This window comes from Camellia sinensis, chromosome 8 (assembly GCF_055761805.1).
Source record: "Camellia sinensis isolate YWXY chromosome 8, ASM5576180v1, whole genome shotgun sequence".
NCBI classification, from domain to species: domain Eukaryota; kingdom Viridiplantae; phylum Streptophyta; class Magnoliopsida; order Ericales; family Theaceae; genus Camellia; species Camellia sinensis.
The window spans coordinates 34,249,315-34,276,379 of NC_138968.1; the positions used below are offsets into that span (position 1 = coordinate 34,249,315).

The 27,065-nt window shown below is 34.9% G+C and overlaps 1 protein-coding gene across 1 annotated transcript; it reads right to left on the minus strand.

Moving 5' to 3' along the window:
- Nucleotides 1–3,248: 3,248 nt before the first annotated feature.
- Nucleotides 3,249–7,836, minus strand: LOC114266852 (BTB/POZ domain-containing protein At1g55760). The gene is made up of 6 exons (XM_082882440.1): nucleotides 7,692–7,836; nucleotides 7,063–7,208; nucleotides 6,661–6,779; nucleotides 4,910–4,990; nucleotides 3,792–3,889; nucleotides 3,249–3,426 (listed from the first exon to the last, which is right to left on the minus strand). The coding sequence occupies exons 2-6, from the start codon at nucleotides 7,091–7,093 to the stop codon at nucleotides 3,348–3,350; spliced, it is 408 nt and encodes a 135-aa protein (XP_082738566.1). The 5' UTR covers nucleotides 7,094–7,208; nucleotides 7,692–7,836; the 3' UTR covers nucleotides 3,249–3,347.
- Between the last annotated feature and the right edge of the window lie 19,229 nt (nucleotides 7,837–27,065).

The following is a 27,065-nucleotide window of genomic DNA, read 5'->3' on the forward strand; positions in this document are numbered from 1 at the left end:
GAAAACTATTTTCGTGGCTAATAATTTTATCTTTTAGTGAAGAAATAATTTTGTCACCAAATAAATAGTTGAGTTGCTAAAGGTTTTTAGAGGGAAATGAATATATTGGTGCCTTAGATATATCAGTTCTTCTTCTCACACACAGATTTGACCACCAAGCCTCACCCTACATGACCTTACCTCCCACTTTCTCTTTTCTCACGCCTTATGCCTCTGTGTCTCTTCTCTCTCACGCCTCACGCCTCTGCCCTCCTCTCTGTTACTGGAGCATCACCGCAAGGGTTAGACGAGCACACTGTAAGGGTTAGCACCACCGTCGCTTTGTCTCGGGTAGGTATGTCCTCTATTTCGCCCTCTCTCTCTTTCTGTGTGTGTGTGTGTGTGTGTGTCTCTCTCTCTCTCTCTCTGTCTTCCTCTCTACGTCTTCTTCGATTCGCATATACCTTCATACCCAACCCTAAAGTCGACCTGGCCCCAAATCGACCCACCTTGCTCGAGTGGTGATTGGACTGCTCTTTGGATTTCACCGCTTGTACACCCGTAAACAGTTGGAACAATGCTTCCAGCCGTGCTTGTTCTTGCTCTCTGGACTTTTACCCCTTGAACACCATTACAACAGTCCAAACATGCCTTTTTTTAATTGATTCTTGTCAATAGGGTGATTGGGGAAGATCCAATTCAATTTTATTTTCTCAAGAAAATAAAGAACAAGAATTTAATGACCCCTTTAAATGATTGATATGAAGAATAGCTGTTCTCATATGTAACTATCTATCTCATTGGAAAATCAAGCATATTAATTAAAATGGCGAGTGAATGAAAATGAAATGGTATTTTTTTTCCTATTGGTTTTTGGTGCAAAAGCAACTAATATTAATGTTGATTAAGTCAGACATGAGTTAATAGGATTGATGAGGTTTTGATGTCTCAATTTCAGGTCTGAACATAAGAGTTAAGGTGTTGCTAATATGGTTGCTGATATGGGTATGATTATACCAATAGTTACTAATATGGTTGCTGATATGGGTATGATTATAACATTACACCCATAGTTGCTGATATGGGTATGAATAAATCGATGATGAAATGGTTTTTGTGATTAAAATAGACGATTAAAGACTTTCCACCATCATCACTGCCGTTAATTAAGACACTTCTCACAATTGACCCAGCTGAACGTCAAACTACCACAGCTGCATTGAGGAGTGAAGTGAGCTTTTATATTATTGCCCCTCTTTATTTGCTGTATTTGCAATATATAGGCTCTTGTTTGGGTGGTTTCTGCTTTAACTGGTTTATGGTCAAATAACTTTCAAGTTTATTTTTTCATGTTAATCACTTACCAAAATATGTAAGGTTCTCCTTTTAGGATATGACTAACAGATTAGTGAAATGAATTAATTCAATTACTAAGGCCCAGGATTGCCAAATAGTTTCTGAAGTCATTGTTGAGTCTTTTTGATAAAACTGAAATTCATGTACTAAAAAGTTTATTACTGAATAAAACAAAGGCCTAGAATATGGTTATAGTAGGATGCTTGTGCTATCAATGAATGTGTGTGATTGTGCTATCAATGAATGTGTGTGATTGTGCTATCAATGAATATGTTTGGTGCTTTTAGCTTGACTCTAAAACAGAGGCAGCAGGGTTTAAGGCCTTACGCATTGTAAAACATAACACCTTAAGCTTGAAAATAGGCGTTTTAAGGGCATAATTGTGAAATAGCTATCTTTTTTAACACTTAATCTTGAAAATTAGCATCCGGAGGGTAAAATTGTGAATTAGCCATAAGAATTGGTTCAAACACCTTAATAAGGAGAAAAGTAACTCATAGAAACTCACAAAACAAGCATGAGAGTCCTAGTTTCAAAATTAAGCTCAAACTTGTATTTTTTGAACACCTAGACTTAAAAATAGGCATTTGAAGGGAAAATTTTTCTAATAGCTATGAAAATGCCCAGGAATTGGTTTGAGCACCTTATTAAGGATATAAATGACTTGTAGAAACTCATGGAATAAGCACAAGACTTAGGCCCCGTTTGGGAACATGCTAATTTAGTAACTTTTTGGCTATTTGGCTAAAAAGGTAGGTAAAAAAAACTTGTATGTTTGGGATGACTTTTTGGCTAATTACGAAAAGATGTGCAAAAAGTAGAGAGAAAAGAGAATTTTTGACTTTTTGGTATGGGTTGTTGGCTTTTTGGCTAATTTAGTAACTTTTTGGCTAATTGGCTAAAATAGCCTCTTGCCAAACGAGGCCTTAGTTTCAAAATTAATCTCAAACTTACGTGTATGAACACTTGACACTTAGAAATGAAATAAGTTTAGCCAATTCAATTAATTTTAACTATATTTGTATATTATTTGTGAAGTTAATGTATTGATAAAATATTCATATTTTTTATCTTTCAATCCATTGTGAATAACTAGCCTAAGAATTATTATTGAGAAATTTAGTTATCAGAGTTGCTAGATTATATTTTTGAAAAATGTTTAGTCAAAAGTCTCTCGCTAGCTTCAAGGTAAAATGTTTTATATATGTTGATTGTCAAAAATTAAGTTTCTTCTTAATAATGATATATTTTCTTGTTTTTATTGGTATTTCAATTGTGTAGGAACAATCACTAGCTAATGTGAATAATATGACGCAAATGAAGACAAAACATCGATGTGGATCAAAATCACACTACTACAAAAACAGATAAAGATCACACTTTTTTTGTGTGATCTATGTTATTTAATCACACCTTTTAAGTTTTATTAAAGTGTGATCTTTGGGAGTCTGATTAAAAGGGATCATTTTTAATCACACTTTTTAAGTGTGCTTAATAACATTTAGATCACACCTTTTAAGTGCGATTAAAAATATTTAGATCACATCTTTTAAGTGTGATTAAAAATATTTTGATCACACCTTTTAAGTGTGATCTTTGGAAGTGTGATTAAAAAGAATCATTTTTAATCACACTTTTTAAGTGTGATTAATAACATTTAGATCACACCTTTTAAGTGTGATTAATAACATTTAGATCACACTTTTTAAGTGTGATTAAAAATATTTACATCACATCTTTTAAGTGTGATTAATAACATTTAAATCACATCTTTTAAGTGTGATTAATAACTAATAAAATCTGTGACAAAAAAAGGGTGCTACATATGTGAAAAATAATCAATATTATTTTTGTATGCACATTTGAAGAATGTAATACACACTATATACTATATTTTGAATCATAACCACATATTGAATAGAATAACGTCATATATTTCATAAATGGAAATTAAATATTCAAAACTATATACAAAGGAATTAAATAAAAAAAATTATATGTGCTTACATATATTAAAAAATGAAAAAACTTAAAAAACTAAGTTCCTTAATTCTTAGACCATATTTTGCATCTCTCCAAAAAATTTCTGACCTGAAAAATGAAAACACAAATTAATCCAGAAATCGCTGATGCATATGAATAAACTAAAAAGTTAATTCAGCAAACCAAAATAGGAACATTAATCATTTCTACTTGATCTTAATCCTTTTGGAAGTAACTTCCCTGTTAACAATTAGATGCCACTGCAGCTCAGTGTCAATGACATTGTAATTAGGAGGTCACTAATGAGCACAGTATTTAAAAATGATAAATCTCAATACAGCTTGTGTACGATCTTTTTGTCAATGTATATTATTATTACTGTTGAATCATAATTCTAGGTACCCATAAATAAATAAATAAAAACTCAAGAATTTACTCCATTTTTTTTTTGGTTGGGGGAGGAGAGGACATACATTGCAGTTACTATCACCAGCAGCAGCAGGTTTTGGCCAAAACCCAGTGTTTGAGCAACCATTTGAGGAATGCGTGACTTTGGAGCAGCACTGCCATTCTACATACAAGGGACAATTTGGATGGCTTGATGATCAATATGAATAATGAAAACAGGTTAAAAAAAATATATAAAAACAAAAATCCAAAATTGCATGATGCAACTTGTAGTCATACAAACAACGAGAATTAAAGTATATATATATCAGCTTAGTAAATAATGCGTTAACTGGTACTTGCAGTGGCTACAAATAACTTAGTTTTGTACTGTTCATACAATAACTTAGTACATTTATCACTGAGAATTTAAAAAAAACAAACAAACAATTCAACTACTTACACTTCCCACATAACACAAATAAACTAAAAATAAATCAAAACTCACAAACAAAAGCCAAAATATCCCCAACATTTATCACTTTGATAAATTTCTCGATATCACTACCGGTACCAAATGATCATTCCACTAACACAAATCACATCAAAAAAGTCCTCAAAATTTCTCATTATCAAAATGATTGGCAAATACCTATCTACTACCATTTCACATGGTATTATATAATCTACTTAAACAACTGTTTTACTCCTGATGCAAATATATCAATTACCTAAGGTTTTACCATTGCATTTGAAGTTGCACTTGTTCTTCTTTAACCTGACATACATGCATACCAACAACAACAAAAAAAAAAAAATAAATAAAGAAAAAAAGAAAAAGAAAAATCGTACAAGCATTGCCTAGAAAAAAAGCAATGATAAAAAAGTAGGGCTGTTCATCTAACCCGGAGACCCAGCAAACCGTCCAATCCGAACCCACCCGACGAGCTACGGACAGTTTCGCATGTGCTGTGGTTCGGTTGTGGGTGTAAATCTATTGTTTTAACAAGTTCACGGTCGGTTGTGGGTGTAAAACATTTCAAATCACATCATATTTCAATGAACTAAAGAAACCGATCGTCAAAACAGGTACAGACTACAGAGATAAGACAAACAGTAAAGGTCATAAACCAACCCAAATATGCCATAAATAAGATATCAGGTTAATCCTTTGTGTGCACCAGAGACACATAAGAAAACATACCACTGCAGAAGGATTATCCAAACCAACATGAAGTGCAGGGAAGTATGTCTCTCCACCAGATTCTAGTACTTCATTGGAAACCTAAATGGATAAATATATGTCAACAAGGACTTCAACCAAACAAAAATATTTAAAAAATGCAGCTAACTGATGAGACATCTAAACCGATTGCATAACCTAAATAACATCAAGGGACAACTTCATAAATATATAACTTCAAGGAATCCATAAGAAACACTGAAACTGAATTACCATTGTGCAAATACCAGACAGACTATGGATAATTTTTTTTGATTTTATTCTGGGCAATATGATCCATTAAACTAATCAATTTTCAGCTCACACCTCAAATTATCCATGCTGATATTGATGTTGCAAATTACCAAATTACACCATTTTTAAGTTACAACAGTAATATTGTTAAAGGAAAAAAATAAGAACAGAGAGGTTATTGATGATCTAGGAAAAACCAGTATCATATAGCATGCAGAAAAACCAGTATAATTATCCATGCTGTTGGCTATATTGATGTTACAAATTACCACATTACACCATTTTTTAATACAACAGTAATATTATGAAAAGAAAAAATAAGAACAGAGAGGTTATTGCTGATCTAAGAAAAACCAGTATAATAATGCATGAATCTTAGCCTTCTAGCCTTCCGCCCTCCGGAACAGAACGGAAGTTCCACATCCCAACTCAATCCTCATAATTGGTCAGTCCCAACTCCAACAGTGCAGGAGACTGGGAATGCGTTGGTACTTGAACCATATTTCCATATTTATTATTCACTCTTACCATATTCTTAATCTTAAATGGTTGATATAGATGAATGGGCCATTTTTGCCTGCCACCAGATTCTGTCCAGGCAATTTGGGACATTCTCTGATATGTTAGCGGAGGAAGGAAATAACATACGGCTTTGAACTCAATTTGGGCTAATTTTCCAGGATTTAAATTCATCCCAAAGGATGCCCTATATACTCTCCACAGCCAACTAAAAAATCTTAAGAAAAATGACATCTGCATCCAAATGTACAGAATTACTTCTTTATGGAAATTCCACTGGATTAGTTTCTTCTTCATTTGAAGAGTAATAAAAGATCACAGTATTTTGACTAAAAGAAAAGTGGGAAAGCGAAAACTACAATTTTGGGTTTAATAAAATGAATCAGGCTTGCATGTGATGAAGAAAAATGTTGCGCATGCCATTCCGACCATTGCTGTAGTAGCTGCTCAAGGTTCCGTTTACTGCCTCTGTTAAAGAAAACTTATCCATTCAGAGGTTGACCAAAAACATCACATCTTAGAATTCCTCTTTCGGAGGAGCATCATGTTTTCAAAAGCAAGTGAAACATGCAACTCTTCTTTTATGAAAATACCTTGATAGAGAATTATACATCACACGCACTGAAGGTTGCTGCTCATCAGCTGTCATTCTGGCTTTCTTAACACCAGAAATGGCTAACATGCAAAATTATGGAAAGTTTGCTGCCATTCCTGTTTCATTAGTGAAATTTCACTATTTCCATACAACTTTGTTATTTTAACTGTATAAACCTTTATTGAGATTTATAGATTTTGACAAGGGGATTAGGCATGATTATCACAGTTACCGATAGTGATTCTAAAATTCAACTGATCTCATATCTATTCTTTGCTAAACTTGAGGACAGTTTCAAATGTTTTCGTTTATATGCAATATTAAAATAAAAGACGAGTGTAAAAGGTAGGTAACAGAATCATACCTCTAAAGGTACAATCTTCAAATCAAGGAATTCAATGTCAATTATGAATTTCCCCATTAATGGAACCTCAATTGCCCAAACAAAATCGTCGTTATTCTTGAGCTTCTTGTCTGTAATTTCTGCATTGACATAAGATGACACCAGTTAAACAGCATTGACGAAAGAAAATTTATCAACAATAGACCTGATGAAATTCTCATCCTGAATTTGTTCTATCAACAGGTGTTGTAATGCTAATCTGCAAAATTCTATACCTAGATTTAACACAATTAAGACTTTAAGAGCATCAATTACAAACAAAACATGCACAATTGGGTGTTGTAAGCACTAAGAAATTAGTACAAAGTCCTTAAAGAATCTAAAGAACAAGAAATTAAGAAACATCTAATTGTAATTTATTACCTGGGTGAATCAAAGACTTGCGATCTCCCATGGAGCAGACCACTCGAATGATAAACGATGCAATTGGAGGACTGTCTCTGGTTAAATTCAATATTTCTAGGTATAGTTTAATGAGCAACGTTCGATTCTTCTCCACAGCTAAATGCCTTCAATTCAAATAACCAATTGAATAAAAAAAAAAAAAAAAAAAACCCACTCTGACCTCTGAAGACAGCATAAAAAAACTGAAAATAACAACTGCAAATCAAACACAATTTTTTTTTTTTTTAAAAAAAAGGAAAAAAAAAAAAAGCAGAGTTTTTCCAGGAAGAAGGAAAAAGGGATAATTTTCTTGTTAATATTATGTTTTCTTCCCGAGAAAATTCAACAGAAATGAAGAAATTAAAATTCGTAATCTCTGGATTTTCATAACCTGGGATCATATGAAACTTAAGTCATCACAGCTGAGCCAAAAAACTAAAAAGACTACTAAAAATTTCTGGGTATTTTAGTTTTTTTTTTACCCCATTGATCACAACACAACAACCAAAACAGAGCTGAAATTCAGAAGCTGATCACAAATCAAATTCATGGAGGTCTATTCATTTGCTATGAACAAGAAATAGTGGAATGACGGAAGAGAATGTTACCTGGATAGAACACAGAGAGAGAGAGACTATGAGTTGTGCAATGGCGAACGGCTAGGGCTCGTTTGCCGTTTCGGTTGCTCCTCCGCCGCTCGCCGTCGATCGAGAGAGAGAAGGGGGGTAAGAAGAGATTAGGGGTTTGGGGGGGGGGGAGTGGATGGGTAAAAAAAAAGTGGGGAAAGGGACGGGAATAAAAAATAATTTTTTTTTTTGTCAGAAATGAAATTTAAATAACAAAATAATATCGTTTAATTTTTTTTTTTTTTTTTGCGACGGGAGTTGCCGTCGTCAAAAAAAATTATTTTTTGTTAAAATATATATTTTTTTGTAGTTATTGATTTTTTTAAACAAAAATGGGAGGGGATGGGAAAAAAAAAAGTGGGGAAAGGCAGCGGGAATGGAAAACAAAAAGGGGCGGGAATAAAAAATAATTTTTTTTTTGTCTGAAATGAAATTTAAATAACAAAATAATATCGTTTAATTTTTATTTTATTTTTTTGCGACGGGAGTTGCCATCGTCAAAAAAAATTATTTTTTGTTAAAATATATATTTTTTGTAGTTATTGATTTTTTTTAAAAAAAATGGGGGGGGGATGGAAAAAAAAAAGTGGGGAAAGGGAGTGGGAATGGAAAACAAAAAGGGGCAAGAATAAAAAGTATATTTTTTTTTGTCAGAAATAAAATTTAAATAACAAAATAATATCATTTAATTTTTATTTTATTTTTTTGCGACGGGAGTTGCCGTCGTCAAAAAAAATTATTTTTTGTTAAAATATATATTTTTTTGTAGTTAATGATTTTTTTTAAAAAAAAATCTTTTTTTTTTAGTTACTACGATTGGAAATTTATTTGTTTCATTTTTATTTTAATGAAAAAAAAATATTATTATTTTTTATTTGGTAGAAGTAGGGGTAAAAAATATTTTTTTTTTGTCAGAAATGAAATTTAAATATCAAAATAATGTCGTTTAACTTCTTCTTCTTCTTTTTTTTTTTTTTTTGTGACGAGGGTTGCCATCGTCAAAAAAATTTATTTTTTGTTAAAATATATATATTTTTGTAATTAATGAATTTTTTTAAAAAAAATTCTTTTTTTTTTAGTTACTAAGATTGAAAATTTATTTGTTTCATTTTTATTTTAAAGAAAAAAATATTATTATTTTTTATTTGGTAGAAGTAGGGGTAATATTTTAATAAGAAATATTTTTCTGTGGTCAATGAAAACTATTTTTCTACGGCCTATTTTTTTTTTGTTATTGAAAATCATGAACTAATTTTTTGTGGTAGAGGAGAGGGAGTGGCAGTAGTGGCGAAGGTAGTGGATAAGAGATGGTGGTGGTGGTGGTGGTGGTGGTAGCGGCGAAGGAGATTAGTGGTGAAGTTGTGGTAGTGGTAGAGTAGATGAAGTAGCAAAGGTGAAGGAGAGGTAATGGTAGTAGTAGTAGCAGTAGTGGTGAAGGTGGTGGATAAGAGATGGTGGTGGTGGTGGTGGTGGTGGTGGTGGTAGCGAAGGAGATTAGTGGTGAAGTTGTGGTAGTGGTAGAGTAGATGAAGTGGCAAGGGTGAAGGAGAGGTAATGGTAGTAGTAGTGGCAGTAGTGGTAGTGGTGGCAATGGTAGTAGTAATGGTAGTTGTAGAGGTGAAGTGGCGACAGTAGTAGTGGAATGGCGTTTGCAGTAGTGGTAAAGGTGGTAAAGGAGATGGGTGGTGAGAGAGAGAGAGATGAGTGAGAGACAGATAGAGGAGAGAAAGAGAGAGAGAGAGAGACAAAGACAGAGTGATGAGCGAGAGAGAGACGAAGTGGTTGCTAAAAGTGCATTTTCTTGTAGTGGATAGATAAATCGAGAGGGAGCTCAGTAAATAGAGAAGATGGAAGGGAGAGAGTGAGCAATGCGAACACAGTGGGTGAGACAGAGAGAGAGAGAAAGAGAAAAGAGACAGAGAAGGACAAAAAGATAAAGAGATAGAGAATGAGAGACAGAAAAAGAGACAAAAAGAGAAGAGAGATAAACGAGAGAGACAGAAAGAGAGATAGAGAGAAGAGAGATGGGCGAGAGAGACATAGAAAGAAGAGAGATGAGCGAGAGAGACAGAGTGAGAGATAGAGAGAAGAGAGATGAGCGAGAGAGACAAAGAGAGATGAGAGATGAGAGAGATAAAGAGAAGAGAGATGAGCGAAGAGACAGGGATAGAAAAGAGATGAGAGAAGAGATAGATGAGTGAGAGACATAGAGAGAGAGACAGATAGACAGAAAGAAAAGAGTGATGAGTAAAAGAGAGAAAGAGAAGAGAGAGAGGAAGATGAAGAAATGGGTGAAAAGATATAGACAAAGAGAGAGAGAAAAAAAAGAGCAAAAAGAGATAAACGAGAGAGAGACAGAGAGAGATGAGCGAGAGAGATAAAGAGAAGAGAGATAGAAAAGAGAGATAGAGAGAGAAGAGAGATGCGAGAGATACACAGAAGAGAGATGGATGAGAGACACAGAGAGAAAGAGAGAGACAGACAGACAGACAGAGAAGAGTGATGAGTGAGAAAGAGAAAAATAAGAGAGACAGAGACACAGAAAGAAAGAGAGAGACAGATAGACAGAGAAGAGTGATGAGTGAGAGTGAGAGAGAGAGAGAGAGAGAGAATAAAGACAGAGACAGAGAGGTAGGAAGATGAAAGAATGGGTGAAAAAGTTCCGTGTCTAAAGCCTCCTTTTCTAGTAGTGAGTGGTCTTTATCATTCATGGGTAGAATAGAGGCGCGGATTTGGGAATTGTATATTTTATATAAAAGTCAAATTTAAATATTTTATACAATCACACCTATTTAGGGAGTGTGATTAAAAAGTAGTAATGTATATATAATCACACTTTAATTAAAATGTGTGATTAAAAAAAATATATATAATCACACTTATTTAAAAGTGTGATTAAAAAGTAGTAGTGTATATATAATCACACTTTAATTAGAAGGTGTGATTAAAAAATATATAAATAATCACACTTTAATTAGAATGTGTGGTTAAAATATATATATATATAATCACACCTATTAAAAAGTGTGATTAAAAAGTAGAAGTGTATATATAATCACACTTTAATTAGAAGGTGTGATTAAAAAATATATAAATAATCACACTTTAATTAGAATGTGCGATTAAAATATATATATATATATATATATAATCACACTTGTTTAAAAAGTGTGATTAAAAAGTAGTAGTGTATATATAATCACACTTTAATTAGAAGGTGTGATTAAAAAAAATATATATATAATCACACTTAATTGAAAAGTGACATAAAAAATAAATATTATCACACTCAATCAAATTAAGTGTGATTAAAATATCAATCTAATTTTTTTTATCACACTTCCAAGAAAAATGAGATCTTTTTTTTTTGTCAAAGTGTGATCTTTAACTATTTTTGTAGTAATGTCAATCCTAGTCAGGGTATACAGCTCGGTGTGTTCTACTAATTTATTTTATTGGATTAGTAAACTTTGTTAGTATATTATGTTTCTATGTTAATTTAGTAGAAATTTCTTAATCAACTACGATAGAATAAAAAAAAACTTTGACATTTAGGGGCGAAAGGTCACGGGAAAATAGTGAAATATGCATGTAAAGATCCGAGAAACATCACAAATCGCTTGAGACGGAGCGACAAAAGTTGTCCAAACTTACGAAAGAAGCGCGTGGCTCCCAATTTGAAAACTACTTTGAAATTTGCACTATTTCAACACGTAGGCATGAAACTAAGTAAAAAAATGAACTTTTCCAACGCTTAAGCTTGAAAATAAGCCATCGGAGGACTAAATCGTGTAACAACCACGAGACGGCCTGGGTAACACCTCAAACACCTCGGGAGGGACCAAAGTAAGTTATGGAAAATAACGGAACTAGCACGAGACTCCTGGTTCGAAAACTAAGTTCAAAAATGCCTTTTGTCACACTTAAGCTTCAAAATAGGCCATCCGAGGCCAAAATCGTGCAACAGCCATGAGACGGCCCAGGGAACACTTCAAACACCTCAGGAGGGACCAATGTGAGTTGTGGAAACTTACGGAACTAACACGGGACTCTCAGTTTGAAAACTAAGTCCAAAAATTCACTTTTTCACACTTAAGCTTGAAAATATACCATTGGAGGGCTAAATCGTGTAACAGTAACGAGACAGCCCAGGTAACACCTCAAACACCTCGGGAGGGACCAAAGTAAGTTGTGAAAACATACGGAACTAGCACGGGACTCCTAGTTCGAAAACTAAGTCCAAAAATGTACTTTTTCACACTTAAGCTTGAAAAATAGGCCATTAGGGGGGTAAATCGTGTAACAGCCACGAGACGGCCCAGGTAACACATCGAACGCCTCGGGAGGGACCAAAGTGAGCTATGAAAACTTATAGGACTAGCACGGGACTCCCAGTTCGAAAACTAAGTCCAAAAATGCACTTTTTCACACTTAAGCTTGAAAAATAGGCCATCGGAGGCCAAAATCGTGTGACAGCCACGAGACGGCCCGGGTAACACCTCAAACACCTTGAGAGGGGCCAATGTGAGTTGTGAAAACTTACAGAACTAGTACGGGACTCCTGAATTGAAAACTAAGTCCAAAAATGCACTTTTTCACACTTAAGTTTGAAACGGAGGCCAAAATCGTGTAACAGCCACAAGACGGCTCGGGTAACACCACAAACACCTCGGGGGGGGACCAATGTGAGTTGTCAAAACTTAAGGAACTAGCATGGGACTCCCAGTTTGAAAACTAAGTCCAAAAATGTACTTTTTCACACTTAAGCTTCAAAAATAGGCCATCGGAGGCCAAACTGGTGCAACAGCCATGAGACGGCCCGGGTAACACCTTAAACACCTCGCGAGGGACCAATGTGAGTTGTGGAAACTTACAAAACTAGCACGGGATTTCCAGTTTGAAAACTAAGTCCAAAAATCCAATTTTTCACACTTAAGTTTGAAAATAGGCCATCGGAGGCCAAAATCGTGGAACAGCCACGAAACGGTCCGGGTAACACCTCAAACACCTCGGGAGGGACCAATGTGAGTTGTGAAAACTTACGAAACTAGCACGGGACTCCCAGTTTGAAAACTAAATCCAGAAATACACTTTTCACACTTAAGTTTGAAAATATACATTCGGGGGCCAAAATTGTGCATCAGGCACGGGACGGCCCGGGGAACACCTCAAACACCTTGGGAGGGACCAATGTGAGCTGTGGAAACTTAAGTAACTAGCACGGGACTCTTAGTTTGAAAACTAAGTCAAAAAATGCACTTTTTCACACTTAAGCTTGAAAATAGGCTACCGGAGGCCAAAATCGTGCAATAGCCACGAGATGGCCTGAGGAACACCCCAAATACTTCGGGAGGGACCAATGCGAGTTGTGGAAACTTACGGAACTAGCACGGGACTCCCGGTTTGAAAACTATGTCAAAAAATGAACTTTTGTAACGTTTAAGCTTGAAACTAGGCCATCGGGGGCCAAAATCGTGCAACAGCCAAAAGAAGGCATAGAGAACATGTCAAACACCTCGGGAGGGATCAATGTGAGTTGTGGAAACTTACAAAACTAGCACGGGACTCCCAGGTTGAAAACTAAGTCGAAAAATGTACTTTTTCACACTTAAGCTTGAAAATAGACCACCGGAGGCCAAAATCGTGCAATAGCCACGAGACGGACTGGGGAACACATCAAACACTTCGGGAGTGACCAATCTGAATTGTGAAAACTTATAGAACTAGCACGGGACTCCCGGTTGGAAAACTAAGTCAAAAAATGAACTTTTGTAACGCTTAAGCTTGAAACTAGGCCATCGGGGGCCAAAATTGTGAAATGGCCACAAGACGGCATGGGGAATACGTCAAACACCTCAGAAGGGACCAATGTGAGTTGTGGAAACTTACGGAACTAGCACAGGACTCCCGGTTTGAAAACTAAGTCTAAAAATGCACTTTTTCACACTTGAGCTTGAAAATAGGCCATCAGAGGGCCAAATCGTGTAATAGCCACGAGACGGCCCAGGTAACACCTTAAACACCTCGAGAGGGACCAAAGTAAGTTGTGAAAACTTACGGAACTAGCAAGGGACTCCCAGTTAGAAAACTAAGTCCAAAAATGCATTTTTTCACACTTAAGCTTGAAAAATAGGCCATTGGAGGGCTGAATCGTGTAACAGCTGTGAGACGGCCCAGGTAACACCTGAAACACCTCAAGAGGGACCAAAGTAAGTTGTGGAAACTTACGGAACTAGCATGGGACTCCCAGTTCGAAAACTAAGTCAAAAAATGTACTTTTTCACACTTAAGCTTGAAAAATAGGACATCGGACAGTTAAATCGTGTAACAGCCACGAGACGGCCCAGGTAACAACTCGAAAACCTCGGGAGAACCAAAGTGAATTGTGAAAACTTACAGAACTAGTACGGGACTCCCAGTTCGAAAACTAAGTCCAAAAATGCACTTTCTCACACTTAAGCTTGAAAAATAGGCCATCGGAGGCCAAAATCATGTAACAGCCACGAGACGGCCCGGGTAACACCTCAAACACCTCGAGAGGGACCAATGTGAATTGTGGAAACTTACGGAACTAGCACAGGACTCCCGGTTTGAAAACTAAGTCTAAAAATGCACTTTTTCACACTTGAACTTGAAAATAGGCCATCGGAGGGCCAAATCATGTAACAGCCACGAGACGGCCCAGGTAACACCTTAAACACCTCGAGAGGGACCAAAGTAAGTTGTGGAAACTTACGGAACTAGCACGGGACTCCCAGTTCGAAAACGAAGTCCAAAAATGTATTTTTTCACACTTAAGCTTGAAAAATAGGCCATTGGAGGGCTGAATCGTGTAACAGTTGTGAGACGGCCCAGGTAACACCTGAAACACCTCAAGAGGGACCAAAGTAAGTTGTGGAAACTTACGGAACTAGCACGGGACTCCTAGTTCGAAAACTAAGTCCAAAAATATACTTTTTCACACTTAAGCGTGAAAAATAGGCCATCGGAGGCCAAAATCGTGTAACAGCCACGAGACGGCCCAGGTAACAACTCAAAAACCTCGGGAGAACCAAAGTGAATTATGGAAACTTACAGAACTAGTACGGGGACTCCTAGTTCGAAAACTAAGTCCAAAAATGCACTTTCTCACACTTAAGCTTGAAAAATAGGCCATCGGAGGCCAAAATCATGTAACAGCCACGAGACGGCCCGGGTAACACCTCAAACACCTCGAGAGGGACCAATGTAAGTTGTGGAAACTTATGGAACTAGCACGGGACTCCCAGTTTGAAAACTAAGTCCAAAAATGCACTTTTTCACACTTAAGCTTGAAAAATACGCCATTGGAGGCCAAAATCGTGTAACAGACACAAGAAGGCTCGGGTAACACCACAAACACCTCAGGGGGGACCAAAGTAAGTTTCAGAAACTTAGGGAACTAGCACGGGACTCCCGGTTTGAAAACTAAGTCCAAAAATGTACTTTTTCACACTTAAGCTTCAAAAATAGGCCATCGGAGGCCAAACTGGTGCAACAGCCACAAGAAGGCCTGGGTAACACCTCAAACACCTCGGGAGGGACCAATGTGAGTTATGAAAACTTACGGAACTAGCACGAGACTTCCGGTTTGAAAACTATGTCCACAAATGCAATTTTTCACACTTAAGCTTGAAATAGGCCATCGGAGGCCAAAATCATGCAACAGCCTTGAGACGGCCTGGGTAACACCTCAACACCTTGGGAGGGACCAATGTGAGAATGTGAGTGTTGGAAACTTACAAAACTTGCACGGGACTCTCGGTTTGAAAACTAAGTCCAGATATGCACTTGTTCACACTTAAGCTTGAAAATAGACCTTCGGGGGCCAAAATCGTGCAACAGGCTCGGGACGGCCTGGGGAACACCTCAAACACCTCGGGAGGGACCAATGTGAGTTGTGGAAACTTATGGAACTAGCACAAGACTCCCGGTTTGAAAACTAAGTCCAAAAATGCATTTTTTCACACTTAAGGTTGAAAATAGGCCATCGGAGGCCAAAATCATGCAACAGCCACAAGACGGCCTGAGAAACACCTCAAACACCTTGGCAGGGACCAATGTGAGTTGTGGAAACTTACGGAACTAGCACGGGACTCCCGGTTTGAAAACTAAGTCGAAAAATGAACTTTTTCACACTTAAGCTTGAAAATAGGCTATCGGAGGGCAAAATCGTGCAACAGCCGCGAGACGGCCTAGGGAACATCTCAAACACCTCGAGAGGGACCAATGTGAGTTTTGAAAACTTACGGAACTAGCACGGGACTCCCGGTTTGAAAACTAAGTCCAGAAATGTACTTTTTCACACTTAAGCTTGAAAATAGACCTTTGGGGGCCAAAATCGTGCATCAGGCATGGGACGGCCCAGGGAACACCTCAAACACCTCGGGAGGGACCAATGTGAGTTTTGGAAACTTAAGGAACTAGCACGGGACTCCCGGTTTGAAAACTAAGCCGAAAAATGCATTTTTTTTCACACTTAAACTTGAAAATAGGCCATCGGAGGCCAAAATCGTGCAATAGCCACGAGACAGCCTGGGGAACACCTCAAACTCCTCAGGAGGGACAATGTGAGTTGTGGAAACTTACGAAACTGGCATGGGACTCTTGGTTTGAAAACTAAATCAAAAGATGAACTTTTGTAACGCTTAAGCTTGAAACTAGGCCATCGGAGGCCAAAATCGTGCAACAGCCACGAGACGGCCTGGGGAACATGTCAAACACCTCGGGAGGGACCAATGTGAGTTGTGGAAACTTACAGAACTGGCACGAGGACTCCCGATTTGAAAACTAAGTCAAAAATTACACTTTTGCACACTTAAGCTTCAAACTAGGCCATTGGGGGCGAAAATCGTGCAATAGCCACGTGACCGCCCGGGAAACAAGTCAAACACCTCTGGAGGGACCAATGTGAGTTATGGAAACTTACGGAACTTGCATGGGACTCCCAGTCTGAAAACTAAGTCGAAAAATGCACTTTCACACTTAAGCTATAAAATAGGCCATCGGAGGCCAAAATCGTGCAATAGCCACAAGACGGCCCGGGGAACACCTCAAACACCTCGGGAGGGACCAATGTGAGTGTTGAAAACTTACGAAACTAGCACGGGACTCCCGGTTTGAAAACTAAGTCCAAAAATGTACTTTTTCACACTTGAGCTTGAAAATAGGCCATCGGAGGCCAAAATCGTGCAACAGCCACGAGACGGCCCAGGAAACACCTCAAACACCTCGGGAGGGACCAATGTGAGTTGTGAAAACTTACGGAACTAGAACGGAACTCCCGGTTTGAGAACTAGCTCCAAAATTGCACTTTTTCACACTTAAGCTTGAAAATAGACCTTCGGGGGCCAAAATCGTGCAACTGCCACGGGACGGCCCAGGGAACACTTCAAACACGTCGGAGAGGGACCAATGTAAGTTTTGAAAACTTACGGAACTTGCACCAGACTCCCGATTTGAAAACTAATTCGAAAAATACATGTTAAATTGTATGTTTTGTGGATAAGATAATAATTGTCTAACTTGCATTTTTTTTCTTTTTCTTTTTTGTGTTTCATTTTTTTGCAGATTCGAGATTTGATATGGACATGTTTGGTAATTTGGAGGGTAGATGGTAGCTCATTTTGTGTTTTTGTTCATATTACCTTACATGTATTTTGGTTGCGTTGTAAATTTTATATTTTTATTGGTATTATAGGGCATGTTGGGTAATCTGCCCTTGATATTTTATTTTTGTTGATATTAGTAGACATGTTTTGTTGTTGGATATTAGGAGACATGTTTATAATCCGCATGCAATTCATATTGTATTTTTGTGGATAGTGCTAAAATTCAACTGTGATGTTTATGAAAATGAACAGATTTTTGTATTGATTTGTAATAGATACTAGCGTATGCCCATGCCTGAAGGCACGGTGTAAATAATGTTAGGATTATAATATAATTGTAATCGCAACACTATTTAAATTTAAGATTAAAATGCAATTATAAAAATATATTTAATAGACTACACTCTACAATTCCAAATAAATCAAATATAAAAAAAATTAAATATCAAATAATGCACACCAGCCAGTACTCTGCAATTTAAAAGAAATTAAAATTAAAATGCACACCAGTTTGTGTTACTGCTGCCAATCAAATTCTAACCACATAAGAAAAACAAACATTATATTGTCATACGCCAAAAGAGTGAGTTAAAACTTTATAAAAAAAAAATGGGTCGAAGCTTTCCAGAATATGTATGCTTTACAGAAGATGTGTCAATAACATGTCTTCAAACATGTGTTTTCCCAAACTTCCTCCTCATTACTTTCGAAAAAGTTTTTGTATCAACTTGTATGTATCCCCAATGAGGAACATGCACAACAATTTGGTAATTTATGGAAACAAAAAAAATATATATATAGATTGGTATATTTGTTGGAAATATACATATCAAAATACTTTGAGATTGAAATTACCTTATTACATCCCCATCGAAGCAAGCTAGTTGTATTTCTCCTTTTAAGCTCCATAAATTTTTCGATCCAATCCTAAAAAAATCCATATTTCTAATTATTATTATATTGAAATTTTATAAAAAAAAATCTATATATATAATCAATAGAAATAAATCTACATGGCTACCTTTTGATAAAACATGATTTAATGAACATGGAACACTACAACAACACTTCAGGATAAACAATATTTGTAGTAGAATCCAAACTATCTTTAGGGAGGAGAATACTTATACGATCAAAGGATGTACATCTGGACAATGCCACATATAATTGGACATGGCTAAACACTAGTATGCGCAAATCAACTCCAACAAATTTCACAGATTGTCCTTGAGATTTATTAATGGTCAAGGCATATGCTAATCGGACTGGAAATTGACGTCTTGTCATTTGGAAAGGCATTTCTGAAGAAGATGGTATCAAAGATATCCTTGGTATGAATGCCAAATTGCCAAACTTTTCTCCAGTTAAAATTTGAGCTTCAATTATGCAAGTGTCGCACTTAGTAACCATCAATCTTGTACCATTACATAGTCCATCTTTCGGTGCAATATTTCTTAACAATATTATAGGACAACCCACTTTCAACTCTAACTTAAAAGTTGGTAGCCCGGGAGGATCCAATGAATTTAAATATTCATTAGGATATCTATTTGTAATGGTAAGATCAATTTCATTATCTTCAGACATTTTATCTGCTGCAAAATAAGTATATAATCTCCCTGAAAAGATATTCAACACAGTAGTATTAATGTCACTGACATCATCGTTACGCGCAGATAGAATGGTGCGTTCAGTTAAAAATGTTGGGGTTGACGTCTCTATCATATTCAACTGTGGGTAAGCTATAGAGGGCAATTCATTCAAATCTTGACATTTGTGTATTGTTGATGGAAGGTTGATGATTTCTTGAGGATTAGTCCCAATTTAAAAAAAGTGAAATCAATTAAAAAAAATATGAGTGTAAACACAATTTATTAATTTAAAATAATCTATATAATAAAGAAAAATGTTAAAGTAGTGTTACCTCCATCAAGAAATTTGCAAAAATAGCATTTTCATGGTCTCCATGATTCAAGCGCATATTCAAATCTAAAGTTAAGTTATGTATATGCTTCCATAGAATAGAGTGTCTTAATGATGCATTCACAGTTTGCTCACGAATTCCTTTGGGTATAACTGGTAAGATTTGTCGAAAGTCTCCACCAAGAACAACAGTAATACCCCCAAATGGCTTTTCACTATCACGAATATCCCTCAATGTATGATCAACCGCCTCAACACAATGTCTATGTTGCATAGGAACTTCATTCTAAATTATGAGTTTTGTTTCTCTAAACAACTCAGCTTGTAATGATTGTTTGGTAAACCACAAAGTGAATTTTCCAAGACATCTAACGAAATGAAAAATGTTGAATGTGCAGTGCGACCTCCTACCAATAACAATGATGCAATTCTAGATGAAGCCACAGTAACAACGATATGCCCAAGGCTACGACATTTTAATGCAATCGTATTGTAGATAAATGTTTTCCCTATTCCAACACCTCCATTAAGAAAGAAAACAGTTCCTTTATTTTGAAAAATTGAAGAAGTGATTGTGTTATAAGCATTCCGTTGTCCATTGTTGAGACAATCAATAGTAATTTTTGGATCTGCCTGTTGTGCCTCATTCTGCAGTTGTTGATGTTCGAATATCAATCGATTACCAACTACTGCACTTCAATTTGCAGTAGGTTGTGGCATGGGTGGGAAGTTAATTAAACATTTGCCTGATTCATGAAGCATTTGATTCAAAAGATGGAGACCATAATCTTCAATTTGAGCCTCAGTTGGGTTAGAAATGGCAAACAATGTATGAATCTTATGTGCAAGATCATCACATATATACGTTGAAAATTGATTCCATAATGCACATGGATTTAGTGGAGAGCACTGGGTGAGAATAACACTAAACAATCTCCTCAATTGGTATCCAGTTTTCATAACTGCAACCTCTTTCAAGCATTGTATCCATTCTTCATCATCTTCTAAAAGCCCCCTTGCAACACATGCTAATTTAAATGTATCATACACAACATTATCGACCGTGCGTAAAGACCGAAACGACTTTGGTCCTTTGACAACAGTTAGTAACAAACGCAGATAAAATCTTTCACCACAATTAGGACTGAAAAAGTACATTCTACCAATTGCATATCCTTTTTCTCTTGATTTCCATCTCTTTTCTGACTTGAGCCATACAAAATGCTGTGGAAATTCTTGATAAGTGAATGGACATTCATCTTCACTGGCAGCACAATATGCAAAGAAACCGGTAAGAGTTGACATTTGTTGACCATCTCTATATTGAATCGTTTCTAATGACACTTCTGGGTTAAAAACAACGCGATGCATTCCAGGTAAATGAAGTGTCAATCGTACAACTGTTGGTATCTCTCCATGCAAAGGATGACCAAATATTCGCCAAGCAGCTTCTGGAGGTCCAATATACCTTGCATCGAGATATTGTTGAATCTTATTTATCGATCCCAACACCATCGTTGTACGATCATAACTCTTATAAATGTACTTATGTATTTACTTGACACATCTCATTCCGGTGCATACTTCCACATTTATATGACAGTTGAAAAGTTTAGAAAGATATGCATTGTATGGTACGACATCCCTGTTATCAACTTCTTGCCCCCTCACAGTATGTACTTGGCCATTATTACGACGACGATAGATGGGGTATCCATCTTGATCCATAGTTGTTGTTTCTGTGAAAGCTCGAGAGTATCTCTTACTACATCTACCATTTTCCATACATGGTGCATGCGGATTTCGAGCACCACACGGTCCATGTACGATACAATATTTGACAGTTTCAAAAAGCATAGGATCATCTTTTGGGTCTGGAAATTCTGCACAAACCAATTTGTCTACTTGAGCACATGTCCGAATTTTGTCTGGACCCTTAAAAAATAAAAGTGCATGCATATGGGGGAGGCCTTGTTTTTGAAATTCAATTGTAAAAACATGTGCAACTTTATTTCCAAACACTTTATTTGCTTCTATCTCCTTCATCAAACATTTTCTCTTCAACTTAAAAACACGGGCAATTAAATCAGGATAATCAATAGGTTTTTGAAGTGATAATAATGCTGAAGTAATTTCTGGCCAATTAGGGTTTGCAGTTATGGTAAGAAAAATATCTGGGTGTTGGTTGTATCGCATGATAGCCATTGAATCTTGAAAGATTTCAAACATATGTCTAGGACTGCCAGTAAATAAAGATGGCAAAACAAACCTTTGACCAATTTGACCAGGTTGCACATAATGTGGATCAATATCTGAAAACTCTTGGTAAAGCTCAACCCGAAGTTTCCTTTGATTAAGCTTGTAGTATGTCAATCGATTTTGCTCAGTTGTGGCCCAAGCATCTACCAAAAACTCTTGAAATAGTTTCCCACCTATCAAAATAGTTGAATACTCTATGGGTTGTTCAAACAAACGATAATTATAATAATCCATTTGAGTAAGTCGATCAGTTGAAGGTCGATCATATTGAACATTTCACAATTTCAACTCAGGTTCCCATCCAAGCTCACCATAAGGAAATAATAGAACATAATGTAATGGCAAGTATGCTGGGTGACATTCATTAATTTGCATCAACTCATTATTTCCTTGGAAATGTAAGATAATATCTCTCATTCCACTTACCTCTGTTCCATCACCTGGTATTACAATCGCAATCTCATCTGCAGTTGGTAAGTTATACCGACGTCGGTCAGTTGTTGAATTGTAATGAAGATGAGCAAGTAGATTGTGTCATGCCGCGTCTAATTGATGTAAAATGGCATGAGCCTAGCGAAATGTAGCTACAAATGAATTGACTTGCAACAAACTATCCTGAATAGTTTTGAGCACATCCCTTCTTAAGTTAGGATTTCTACGATTACGAATTTCTAACGCTGAATCAGGGTCATAGATATACAGTTGAGCATAACTCGCATCCTGCCCTGGTTGTGGTTGCAGTGATCCTATTCGATATCGTGATTCCCTATGAATTGTGAATGATGTAGGCCCCTTCCATTGAGTACTCTATGATCCAATGTAGCACCAAGACTCGTAAAAGAATTGGCTGCATTGTACAATTGAGTATAACTTTGAAAGGATTTTGATTGATCATTATTCCCATCATACAACGCTTGAAGTGATGGAGGAGGTGTAATATGTAAAGGTAGCCTAATCTTCCCTTCCAAACAGCAAGTTCTGAATAAGGGACGCTTTATAGATGATTTGGTCAATTTTTCATCCATCCAATGTAAGGCTGAACAATAAGGACATAATACGTTCATCTTGCCAAGATAATGGCGGCAATAATTGTTGTGTGCTTGGGCATCAATTGGTGTACTCATAGGCATATCTTCTAATTCATCATCAGTACATAGATCTTCTTGAAGAAATTGATTTATAGAAGTAGACCTATGAATATTTGTGTATAAATAAAATTCTATAAAACAAAATGGTAAGAATATGCATTTCAAGATTTGACATAGTAGTTTACCGATTCCTTTGTGGAGGTAAAGATGTGTTTGGCATAGAAAATGAACATGTAGAATGATGGGCAACCATTGTTCGTTTTTGTACCGAATGAGAATCTTCAGTTATTGTTTCCCATTCCAGGCAAGCGCGATTGCGACGATTTGGTGCTAAAGAAGGGTGTATTGATTGAATACATTCTTCTGATCCCTCTTGTTCTCGTTGCGAGCATTGAAAGTATGACTTTTCATTTTTTTCACGCTCTCGTCGTATACGTTGGGCCAATGCAGCTTTTGATATTACATTGTCATTTTGTGCCTAAAATGAAAATATTTGGTCATTGGTGCAAAATATGTGAATATTTTGTCCTTAACATGAAATATCTTCTTGTTTATTTTGTTTCTCTTAATTTTGTTTTATATTTTATTTGTTTTATACCTTTAATAGTGTTATTTGTATTTATTTCTTTCTTTATGCATTTTGTTTTTTATCAAAAAAAATAAAGAAGAAATAAAAATCTATCATATTTAGTTTATTCTTTCATTACATAATTTGTCTTTATTTCTTCATTTTTTTTCCCTATTCTTTTCATATGTTACATTATAAATGCACATGTATCTATGCTAAATAAAAATAAAGAAATTTGAAAAACACATATAAATAATAGCAAATTATAGGAAATTATATTACAATCATTCTATGGGCAGAAACATAAAGCAACAAATTCACATAGTTGTACTTCATATTTTTTTAAAATGAATATATACCATTTGACATGCATTTGTCATTCTCTTGTCAGAAGGAGCCACCTTTTCTTTTCCCTTAGACATTGGGTTGACCTTTTCTTTTTCTTTTGCCTAACAAATATAAATAAAATATTTAAATCATTTAAAAAAATCTTATATAAATAAAAATACATATAATGTTTTACTTGATTTTGTACTTACCGCACGAACACGAAGAACATTAAGGTCGTGCTCATCACGGATGACTACACCAACATTTCTATATGGGGTTGTAGGAGCAGGCCTACAAAAATGGATTGTGAATAAATTAAAATATGTATAATAAAGTGCTAATAGTAAGAATATATATTTCAAGAATTAAACAAAGTTGTTTACCAATTAGGTGTTACAGAAGTTTGTCTTGGGCTAATACATTCATTTGATCTCTCTCGTTCTCGTCGTAGGCGTTGTCCTAATTGGTATGCAGAACATGAGTTTTGATTTTTTTCACGTTCTCGCCGTGCACATTGAGCCAATGCAGCTTTTGATAACACATTATCATTGTGTGCCTAAAATGAGAATATTATATAATTAGATGCATAAAATGTGAAGATTGTCCCATCTCTTGCTTCCCTTTTATCATGTATTTGTTCTCAAAAGCTTAACTAACTTTTCTTCTTCGCTCGGTTGAGTTGTTAGTCACATAAGAACCAATGCGTGTATTGATAAAATTTAAAAAGGGAGGAAAAAAACTCATGGAATTTCACCAAATGCCAAAAAGACACTATCCATCTACTGTATTCCAGTGCCTAAAGGCACGGTGTAAATAATATTGGTACATATATTCTACAAAAATCAATTAACATAAATTATTAATATTGGTTTCACATCCTTTACAAAAAAATTAATTCAAAATGATAATAATTTCATTGCTACAGAAATCAATTATAAGTAAAATTAAAATTAAAAAAAATCTATATTATATAATTAAAAACTTCATTTCATTTTTCGTTTTCTTCTCTTATATGTTTATTATGATATGTTGTAAATGCAACATGTGTTCAAATTAATGTTCAAACAAATGCATTAACATGTTATACAAATGCTTACTTTAACATGGTTTAGAAAAATATTTTACAATCAGTCAAAACAATAGAATAAATATTTTAAAAACAATAACTCATAAAAATATACATAAAAAAGAGTATATGACACTATGCAATTCTTACAAAAATCTATATAAAAAAATTAATAAATATTCGAAAAACAAACTTTTTAAAAATGTTGAGAAACCATACTACGGGATTCGCATGTTCCTTTCCTTTGCCAGATGGGATAGCCTTTTCTGTCTCCTTTGATATTGCTTTGTGTTTTTCCTTTTCCTTTCCCCATAAAAAATTAGTAGAATATATAATTCAAATATTTTTTTAAAATGATAAGAAAATGCATGCGAATATAAGTTACTTGTAGGCTTACCTCACGAATGCGAATAGTATTAAGGTCATGCTCATCGCGGACAACAACATTAACATTTCTTTCTTGAAGAAATTGAATCTATATATACAAAAACTTTAGAGTGATAAATAAAATTTTGTACACATAAATAAGGAAAAAAAATCATTTCTTTCTTGATATTATCGTTCAGCGTAAGTCTTCATCCACCTATAAAGTATGAGGGAAAAAGCATTTATTAGAAGAAAATTAGATATGATATGTTTAAAATAAATAAATAAATAGGCTTTACATTATAAGAAAGGTATTTAAATTTCTATGGAGGGAGAAAAAAAAAAGAAAAAAAAAAGAACACTTACTTGACCGAAAATAGCGATATTGTCCATAACTATTGTACTTCAACCTGAAATGTTTGGTTTTTATAATTATGGCTATTCGATGATGTATTTTAACAATCACATTAAAATGATAAAATTAAAATCAACCCTAGCAACATGAAGAGTATTAAAATGGGCACACAACAATTGTCCAAATTTGAACTCTTCTCTTCCCCAACTGGCTTAAATTTTATAGTGTTGAAATTAAATTTAAATTTATCATTATCATTTAGAAAGTCCAAACATAAATGTATGCCACCAAAAAAAAAAAAAAATGTTTAATAAGCAATTTATACTAACTCTCAAGTAAAACTAACCCAAGCAATTTATACTAACTCTCAAGTAAAACTAACCCAACACATTGAAAAATACAATGGAACATTTCTAAAAAAAAAAAAAAAAATGGAACAAACAACCCCAAATTCATAATGCAAAATGAAAAGAATACAATCGATTGAGGTGCCTTTGGAAGGCATATATAGTTAGAAAGAAAACTGGCTATACAGTGTGTTCTCAATCGATTGTATTACTTGGTGGAAGTAACACACTAGCTAACAGGAACAAACATATTGGAAGGCATATAAGAACACACTACAAAATCGATTGTGAATATGCTTTAATCACTAGCAATGTATGACCTACAACAGGTCGTATAATAGGGGACTATATGTCTTCCAAAACAATTAAAAACTAATCATGGGACTAAAGATATCCAATTAATTTTTTATTTTTATTTTTATAGATGATCTACTGAACGGACCTTACAATATAAACATTTCGAATAATTAAAAGTTGCTCCTCATAACTTGAGTTTTACAAATTTGTTCTTAATAAAATTGATATCTGTAAATTCGTTTTTTCAAGATCTTTCAAATAAGGCTAATATTGAATATATATATTTTTTTTTTGGCGAAAGTAATCACTCAAAATCGCCTTCCGCAGTTTCATATGCATAAATCTAAAAACAAAAACAACAAAACAAAACAAAATTTGTCCAAAATAGATTACCAAGTGTAAAGTTATGACATATTAAAGATGTAATCCCGAAAATGTTTTTTTTTTTAAGTTTCAAGTATCTCTATCTGTCCAAATTGATGTATGTATTTTTCTATTTTGAAAACAAATAAGTTAAAATAATTTAAACATATAAGTAACAATTTATTAATTAAAATAAGTGGACAGATAGGTTAAGAATATGAGAAGATATGTTAAAATAATTTGGACAAATAGGTTAAAAAAAATTTACAAATAAAAAAAAATATATTGACATACATAAGTTAATGGGGATAAATAAGTTCAAAAGAGTTGCAATATACATGGCTTAAAATAATTTGTACTGATAGATTAAAATAATTTGGACACATGTATTAAAATTATTTGGATAGATAAGTTCAAATATTGGGACAGATAACTTCAAAAAATTTGGACAGATAGGTAAAAATATTGACATGCATATGTTAAAATAATTTGGACACAAAAGTCAACAATATGGGGACAAATAATTTAAGAATATGGGAACAAATATGTTCAAAAAATTTGCACAAACATGTAAAAATATTAGCATAAATATTAGCATACATGGATAAAATAATTTGTACAGATAGGTAAAAATTATTGAAACATATCAAAATGATTTGGACCGATAGGTTCAAATATGGGACAAAGTTAAAATAATTTGGACGGTCAAATTCAAATAATTTGAACAAATATGTATGTGAAGATGCAAAAAAAATTCGCTTATGA

Coding starts and splice junctions, on each gene's coding strand:
- LOC114266852 (XM_082882440.1), bottom strand. CDS start 7,093: ATGGGAGATCGCAAGTCTTTGATTCACCCAG. Junction 4,991..6,660: donor TGAAGATTGTACCTTTAGAG/GTATGATTCTGT, acceptor TTATCCATTTAG/GTTTCCAATGAAGTACTAGA. Junction 3,427..3,791: donor CTGGTGATAGTAACTGCAAT/GTATGTCCTCTC, acceptor TTCATTTTTCAG/GTCAGAAATTTTTTGGAGAG.